The sequence below is a fragment of the Lepidochelys kempii genome, chromosome 17 (assembly GCF_965140285.1).
Source record: "Lepidochelys kempii isolate rLepKem1 chromosome 17, rLepKem1.hap1, whole genome shotgun sequence".
Classification (NCBI taxonomy): Eukaryota; Metazoa; Chordata; order Testudines; family Cheloniidae; genus Lepidochelys; species Lepidochelys kempii.
Genome location: NC_136396.1, coordinates 17109349 through 17118533, shown reverse-complemented (window position 1 = coordinate 17118533; position 9185 = coordinate 17109349). Strand labels below are relative to the sequence as shown.

Genomic DNA, 9185 nt, shown 5'->3' with positions numbered 1-9185 from the left:
GGCTGGCATCTTTGGTAGAGCAATGATGATGGCTGTCATGTCCAGAAAAACTGATAGGGTGAGGCTAAACCTTGAAGGGCCACAAACTTAGGGCTGACATTGGAAAAGAGGAGTGGATGGAGGGATCTGAGGGCATGTGAGATCCGAATGGCAGCAATTTCAGTGGAAGATAGCAGAGTTGAGATGCAAGATGAGGGCCAGGATGAGAGATTTTGGTGGAGTGGAGAGAGGAAAGGCCAGATCCATAGAATTTTAATAGAAATAAGTAATAAGAATTAGATATGGCCTGGATGTGTGAACCTAATGAGAGGGCAGTGTCAAAGATGACCCTTAGATTATGGGCCCAATGTGCTATGGGCTACTTTCCATGGGAGAGCAGGATGTTACCCTTGCTTGGTAACTTGGAGTTTTTTCTAGCTAGGTTGGGAGGGAGAAAGAGGTTTTATCAATATGCAGATTATGAGTGATTTCTTGCCTTGCTGATTAACAATACTCTCATTTAGCCATTTTAGTTTCTATTCTTGGGGAGAGGAATTTATGACCTTGGCTGATTTGTGGGTCCCTAGCTTGTGTCTCACATGGTGTGAACCATTTTTTATTTACTTCTAGGTGGCTCTGGCTCCTATTTTGGGATAAGTAGAGATGGACAGCATTTCTAATTTCTTTTGAGGGCCAGAAGGAGTTAGTAGTTATTGGTCCTTCAAGGCATATCTGTTCTATATATCTCTTACACGAGGTACTTGACAACAAGTGCAGTAGCTGATGTTCAGAATCTTGTGACAATGCGGGACAAACCCTGGAGCCAACAGAACCTGAAGTTGTGTGAGTGTGGGAGGAAGAGGGGATTTAGACTATCAGAAGTGGAGGTGGGTCCTGAGTAGCCTTCCATTAATGCCTGCTCCTGAAGCACAGACGACTCGATTAGGTAATGAATTGGGTAGGGTGGGGCAGTGTCTCTATACAATTAATAGAGCAATAGATCCATCTTGCCCTTGTTTTGAAGGGATGCTTAAAATAAAAACAATGGATAGCTAAAACTATGAAGGAATTTTCATTTTTAAATTTTGGTTAACTGCATATATTCTTTGTTTTGCTTAGCTTAAACAGTGAAACTCAACTGGTCTGTTTCACTTCCTGTTTACAATCAGCCTCACTTTCTGGTTAAGCACTAGAACAATGGTGCTTTTTGACTTTCCAACACCCTAGAACAATATTTTTACTAACACTTTTGAAAACCCTTAAACTAACTTGTAATATTAGGCCGAAACATAAGCTGCCTTAAAAAACAAAACCTACTGAAACCTAAATTACTAAAGTGTTACTTTAAAGGAGAAACTTAGCTATTGAAAACATAACCATGGCTGCATCCAAACTTCTAACACTCCCAGAGATACTGTTTCACTGGCCGTAATATTCAGTGTCTGAGTTTAGTTGAATAATGCTAGGGCAGATTAACAGTCAATGTTTCTGAGTGTTACACTCTTTAAAAAGTGTATTACTTATTAGTAGTGAAGCTGGCCCACAGCAGCCCATTGTGTGACTGAAGCGTGAACGTGATATGAAATACAACAGGAACATTGGACAAGGCATTCCATATCTTATGCTGCTTTTTCGTACTTCAGTGACATCTGGTGGCCCACTATCCTGTTGACTTAAACTACACTAATTATGCCAAATAGCTATTTCCTAGGAAAACAAACAAACTAAAAGTATATTGGTGTTCATTCACACGTATTCAGGATTGAAATCAGAGCACCCCCTTCAATTTCCTTAAAACTTAACTGTGTTGAAAGATTAATTACTGAAATCAAAACAGCAGTCTGTCTAGTTTAGGAATACTTAGATATGCAAGCTCAGTTTAAGAATTGCTATCTCCAGCCTAATTACCAACAATGGTAGCTTACTTTAATTGCAACAAGGTTCTCTCACCCTTTATTCAGGTATTTGTAGCCAAAAGGAATGTGACCACTTGTATGCACTAAAATATAGTTAATCCTTTAGTTACTGGACTAAATATCCTCCGAACCGCGTTGGGTGACATGTGAAGCAGAATACTTGTGGCAAAATTAAGCTATTCTAATTGTCATATGCAATTGGTACAGAGAGACAGTACTGGAGAAATGTTATGAATTAGGTTTTGGAAGAACTATGAACAAATGAGTTTTTAGAGTATATCTATTGAAAAGATGTTTAGTTTGTAATTAAAATGTTCTTCCTTTAGTTTTTGCAAAACTAAAATCTTGCTTACATTTCACCAGGGGCAGAATCAAACCCTCTGGTTCACAGAGAGCCAGATCTTCAAGAAAGCAAGACCATAATATTGCAGTTTTTGTCCACTTGCAATTGGGGCCAGAGTGTCAAAGGAATTCAGCATGCTAGGTGCTGATTGTCAAAAGAAATCTGGCCCCAAGTGGGAGATACTGAACGCTTAAAAATGTGACCCTATTGCTCTGTCTCTACGCACAGCTCACCAATGATGTCATTAGCTATTCCTCCTGGAATAGAGGTTAAGTGTCTGCCTCACTGTTGCACATCGGGCCAGACACTACACTGCTAAGTCACACCTTACTCATGCTGCAGTCTATTAAGGGAGTTTAAAGATGCTACCACCTGAAGTTGGTAATGTGCAAGAGTGACTCACAAGACATGTGTGACGGGTTAGCATTTTTTCTCTAACACTTAGATTTGACCAGTCTGTGTTCACAGAATGTTTCTCTGCAGTAGTTTCTAGAGATTTGCTAAAATAACTTCAGAAGGCAAATGCTAACTTCTAAAACAAGCACTTCAGCGAGTCGTTGCAAGCACTTCACCATGAATATGGTCTAGCAATTGACATTCCATTAGAATACTCAAACAGTAATTCCAGTACCACTGTATCATCAAGTATAGTTGGCCTCTGTATGATAAAGTCTTTGTGTCTCCTGTGTAAGGAAAATAAGAGTCCTTGAGCTTTTCCCCCCTGTTTATCCTAAAACTTCACTTAACTACATCACAAACAATTCACAACTTGGATTTCGTTTAGTGAGCAGGTCACTGACTCTTGTGTCCTGCAATACTCAAGTATCTGTGACCAGAAGCTTCACAGGAAATCACAATATTGCAGGTGCTGCTGCACTGTGATTTTCAAATCTCTCTTTAGTGTTGTATTTGTGAGGCTCAAAACTAAGCCTAAAAATAAGCTTGGAAAGACAATGGTCCACTGCCTGATTAGAGGAGGAAACCCATGGTGGTGATAATGCCTGCCTAATCCTCTCAGAGCCCTTTTCAGTATTCAAATTTTGAAATGAAATTCGTCCATGATTTTTGGCAAAATGCAAGGAGAGAGAAGGAAGTTCCTTCCTTATTCCCCCCCAAATATGCTAAAGTGTTCAGTTTCTGTCAGCAAAAATCCCTACAGTAAAACATTCTGAGATTCCATTGGTAGATCAAATAATTATCCACTTTCCCTTAATCCTGATTCATGTGGAGTCCGGTAGTAATATCTGAGATATGTGACCTGCATCACCACAGTATCAGAGCATCAAGATCTTTTAATGTATTGATCCTTGCAACACCCCTGTGAGCAAGGCAGTGCTATTATCCCCTTGTTACAGATGGGAACTGAGGCAGAGACTAAGCTCACACGGGAAGTCCGTAGTAGAGCAAAGACTTGTAGCCAGGTTTCCCAAGTCCTAGGCTAGTACCCTAGTCACTGGATCATCTTGTCTCTCCTCCTTTTTTCCCTCTGCCAAAGAGGCCATCTTTGGTTCTAAAGAGTCTCCCTGAGTCCTGGCACCTGGGAAAGGTTATTATTAAGATCTTCTCCATTCACTCTTTGAGACCTTCACAGAATTGTGTAGTACTTTTTCTTCATGCACAACGGGTTATCTTGTATTTACCTTGTCCAATCTTGCCTTGAGTGCAAGGTAGAATATGTTTTGCAACTTAAATTTCTCAGCAAAGCCCACAGGGCTGGATCTCCTTTTCCTGCAGAAGCTCTATCATGGGAACCTTAATTTTCAGTGCAAGTGGCTAGACTTGTGGGAGGATCGTCATTTCAGGAAATGACTACACTGCGTGAAGTTCCTCATAACTTGATTGCAAAATTGAGACTTCACTTAATGCACTTAGGAAAGACTTTGAAACTTGCCTTTATGCACTGTGGATCATGCAGAACTCTGTGCCAGAGGAGTCCAGTGGAATGAATGAGTTCACAGGCCTTCAGTCCCAGCAGCCCCCTGGCTCACAGAGTTATGGGGCTACTGCACCAACTACAAGTACTTCTCAGTTCTTACAGACACCAGGAAATGTTTCAGCAAAGAGATCTTACCTAGCAGTTGGTGTGCTGTGCTATATCAACTTACTCAACTACATGGATTGGTTTATTGTATCAGGTAAGACTCTTCCTCCTCTTTCTTAGAAAGAACAAACTACAGTTCTCAGCAACTCTGTTCACTCCACAGTTAACGGGGAAACCTCTGGCTTTAAGCTGTTTATCTGTGAAAATAAAAGTAAATTATTCAGAAACACAGACTGTTTAACACTTGTTTGCTTTGGTCTGTTGGTCACACTTCCTGTCAAAGTGCCATTTATAGATTTTAATAATTGTTAAATGTCCATAAACTTTTAAGCAACCTCCAACTATTCATGTCTATAACATGTGTTAATCATTTATTAACCCTTAAACCATTTATAAATGGAACCCAGGTATAAAGGGCAACTGATCTGGTTCTAAGTAATGACTTTGCAGAGCTTTGACAAAGATGCTTTTCTGGGGCTGTAGACAGGCAGCTCACAACATCTACCTCCTGTAGGCTTTTCTCCCATCTGCCTGGGGAAGTGAGTGGGGGATTACTGCCCTCTGCTTGCTTTAGACAGTGCTCCCATTGGAACTAGTGAGCCTTGCGTGAAAAAGGACTAATGATGAGATCATCCCTGACTCTCTTGTCTTATGGAGGGGATTAAAGGAGCAAAAAACCTACTCTTTTGGCCAAAATTTTGTCAGGGAAAGGCTGGCTTTATCTTCTGCCCCAGTGGAAACTATGTGATCTCTGCAGTTAGGAGTTTCACATAACTTTGGGAGGAGTTGAGGCTAGGGGAGACCCATTCTCCATTTCATTGCCCTTCAGAATCACATATAGTTCTCTGAATAAGCTCATGCTGACTTAGGAGGATGGTGTTAACTGAAATATGTTTCAATTCTCAGAGTTGTATATCTCCTTTTGTTTGCCAGTTAAAATGGCTACTTATGCAGTCTAGCAATATCCTGTACATCAGCTTGAAGTCAAGCTGTAGTGCAGAATTCTTGCATCAGCCACCTTCCTTTTTAACCCTTCTGTCCCTTTGGATGTCAGAACCCTTAAGTAAAAGGTATGTCTACACAGCCCATGACAGCGAGCCTCCCAGTGTGGTTTGGCACACTTTGGCTACCAGGGTTTGCACTGATGCTGTAAAAATAGCTCTGTCAACAGCATGGGAAGTTGCGGCTCAGGCTGGAGCTCAGGCCCTGAAGCCTAGGGAAGGGCAGGTGTGCTTCAGAGCCTGAGCTTCAGCCTGAGCCACAACTTCCCATGCTGTTGACAGAGCTATTTTTAGAGTACTATTGTGAGTCCTGCTAGCCCGAGTCTGTGTAGGTATACCCAAAGTGTCTGGCTTTTAATAAGTTTGAACAGAAAAGTAGGGGAGGTGTGTGCATCAACTTGCAAGGGTACTGAAGGCTATGGAGAAGTTGTGGTTTTCTGTTCTTAACACTTCTCTTCAATATACAATCTGCTTTGCTCTGACCCTCAGCCATAAGAGACCTTTTGTCTGTGTGCATCTAATTATATGAAGGGAAAGGATAGAATAGAATCTGTCAAATGTTTCTTCAAGTGTTGATAATTACGGTCATTTGAACTTTGCCCCTCTTGTTTGTAATCCCATTGCTGGGGGTTAAGGTCAATACTTTCCAACTTGGTTCCCACTAAAAGTTATACACTTAAATAACTGGCTTGAATTTCAGAGGTGCCTATCATCTTTGGCTCCTATTGACTTGTGTGGCTTGGTATGTGACAGCTAGAGAATTATTTAGGTGGATAATTTTAGGTAGCATTCAAACTGAAAATTTTTTAGCCTGAGTTGGAATGCTCAATTTGCATGTGTGGAGAATTCTACTTGCAATTCCAGTTGCAGTTTTACTTTGATACCTTAGTTTCTGCGTTTCCTGTTGATCCGTGGTGCTGTGCGTTGATAAATAGCTACGCAGTTCTACCCTAGAGGCATGGATAAAAGGGTTTAGTTTGATTGATTTCTAGTGTGGTAAAATCTTGACTATTAAAAGTCTGTCTCAATCATTGAAATAACTTCAGATTTTAAGTGTGGTTCTGCTCTGAAAAGTGACTAAAAATGTCACTGGAGTTTCATGTGTTGTACATCAATGTTTGTTTGGTTTGTTTTTTTCTCATTCTAAGCCCTGCAAATTTATCCTGGGACATGAAAATCAAAGTCTGAAGGTCTACACAATCTCTAAAAGCAAAGGGTTTGGAGGCAAAGTTCTGCCTTCAATTACACCTGTGTTTTCTATAATGAAGGCACAGGGATTGTACACATGATATGTACACATGATTGCAGAAACTGACTGGTGAAGGAAAATAGACTCTCCAGTCACTGAGGGAGATTGCAAGAGTAGTAGACTACAAAAAATAATCTGTTGCTTGCATGTGAAGAATATAATCAGAAGAAATTAAGAATCAAATATGGAATCTCAGTGTTACTGCTAGTCTCATTTCAAAGTCACTTTAATCAGTCATCAAAGAAGGCCACATTCAACAGTTGCTTGTCTATCACACTATTGGAGATTAGAGAGTGGCACCATGTCTCTTCATTAAAATTCTTTAAATTCCTTTTTCAAAAACAGAAAAATAAACTAAACCGAGTAATACAAGAAGTAAGAAATTGATAAAATATCCTTTATTATAGTCAGACTAAAGGAATACAAATACATCCCTGTATCTTTGTTGTTTAAGCCTCTGCTATCTATTTTAAATTTTATCTCAGGAAAGGGCTGGTGTGTGATTAAAAGATAAGTGTGTGCTAGCTACAAATGCAGCCTAAAAATAATGATGGTCATGATAATGTGTAAATGCCATGTTTTATCACAACTGCATTAATGCATCCATATTATGTCGAATCCCAGTGTTTTTCCCTGATGTAAAGTCAAACAGTTTTGAAAGAAACTAACATTTCTTTCAATAATTTTTAATAAGCTGGAAGTTCAAATTTTGCCACTGTCTCAATTAATTAAGAGGAAGTACATCAACCAGCTCTTCACACCTTTATATAAACCAGATGCAGAAATATCAAATAATTCTTTATCTTTGCAAGCTTGTAGTGTTTGTCAGTGTCATGGGGATTACAAAAATCCTTTGTCACAAAATTGCTCTCCTACATGTGCCTCAGTTTGCCCCAGCAAAGTGGGTACAAAACATCAAGCGTTTGTCAGGATAACAGTCTTTCCAAATGGTGGAAACCATTTTTAGAGAACTATTATACTAATCACTAGCGTTTATTTCTTTTAGCTTTCAACTCGTAATAAGGACTATTATAACCATTTATACTCTTTGGAGAGAGACAGAAATCAGAGCACCTCTGCACACTGGAAATGTTAAAACTCATCCTTAACAGAATTTTAGAAATAACTTTTGCTTATCCTAAACATTTCAGGATCTCTAGCTTATTGCTAAAAGTGCACTAAATTAAACTGCCATCTATTCTATTTTATTTCCCATTGGGTCCGTATAAACCAGTGGTTCCCAAACTTGGTTTGTGGCTTGTTCAGGATAAGCCCCTGGCGGGCCATGAGACACTTTGTTTTCCTGAGCATCCGCAGGTACGGCCTCTCGCAGCTCCCAGTGGCTGCGGTTCGCCGTTCCCGGCCAATGGGAGCTGCAGGAAGCGAACCAAGTTTGGGAACCACTGGTCTAAACCTTGAATTGTAAACTGTTTATACATCACTATGCACACACATGGCTCTGTAGAAATTAGATGGAAATCCTGGCTGAGTTGAGTCTTGCAAGATCTCCACAGTAGGATGACTATGAATGGCCTGAAGAAAGTGATGGAAACTTCACAATAACTAGTTTATTAATGTATACAAGATGCTATGGAAGGTTTAAAGATTACACTTCAGTTTAAAGATTACAGCCCCCATGAAAATTAATGAGCCAAACTCACCACCTCTGTGCAAACCCTTGACTTGAAGTGAGTCTTCAGGTTAGCAAATGAGTAAAATGGCAACTACTGAGGAATGATACACTCTGCTATAGCTGCATAATTATGAATTTTTTCTTTGTTGCAGGGGTGCTGGTAGATATAAAGAAGTACTTTAACATCAGTGATGGCAGTGCAGGCTTACTGCAGACAGGTAAAGAGATGTCACACTACTGGGAGCAGCTTCGCCTGCTCCACATCCATGTTGCCTGTCTCTAAAATGAAGTCTAGTTCTTCCCTGCTCCTTATTTTTTGCAGTTCCCCACTGTCCTGTTGATTTCGGCTTTGAACTTTAAAATGTTTAGTCAGTTTGGTCACAAATACAAGACTGAAAGTCACTGGCTAAAGTCTGATCAAGCCTGCAGCCTTCCAGGAGTAAAGAAAGTCCTTTCCTGTTTGTGGTCACCACTTAGGGTGACCAGATGTCCCTGTTTTATAGGGACAGACCCAGTATTTGGGACTTTTTCTTATATACGCACCTATTACCTCCCACCCTCGTTCCGATTTTTCACATTTGCTATCTGGTCACCCTATGGTCAGTAAAGTTCTTATGGCACTTAAATCATAAGAATTCAGGGGGGTTAAACTTGGTTTCTCACCTAAATTCCAACTTGGGCAATAAAAATCTGAATATAAAAATTCTCCTTGAGGTCACCATTGGGAAATATATTTGCTTCCTGCCCTGAACACAACAGGTAAAATTCTGACCTCGTCAAATCCATTGACTCCAGGATATAAATAGAGCAGGCTCACCAATTAAAGAGCTCTTTTTTCCATAAAGCAATTGGCATGAATGAAAGTTCCACATAAACTGGTCATTGTGTGTAATCCCTTTGTTTTACTTTTAACTGTTGGGTATCTTTCAGACTCTGTAAAATGATCAGTTCCAGAATTAGAACTCTTTAACTGAATTCAATAGTATTTAAGGGTGTACTCCCTTTTAGAGCATGCTTTGAGAA

The 9185-nt window shown here is 40.0% G+C and overlaps 1 protein-coding gene across 1 annotated transcript in view; it reads left to right on the top strand.

The window, feature by feature from the left end:
• Positions 1–4114: 4114 nt before the first annotated feature.
• LOC140899674 (protein spinster homolog 3) overlaps positions 4115–9185 on the top strand; it is a 46151-nt gene continuing 41080 nt past the window's right edge. The window contains exons 1-2 of the mRNA XM_073315550.2: positions 4115–4373; positions 8315–8380. Coding sequence (XP_073171651.1) covers positions 4148–4373; positions 8315–8380 — 292 coding nt within the window. The 5' untranslated portion in view covers positions 4115–4147. The remainder of the gene's footprint in view (positions 4374–8314; positions 8381–9185) is intronic.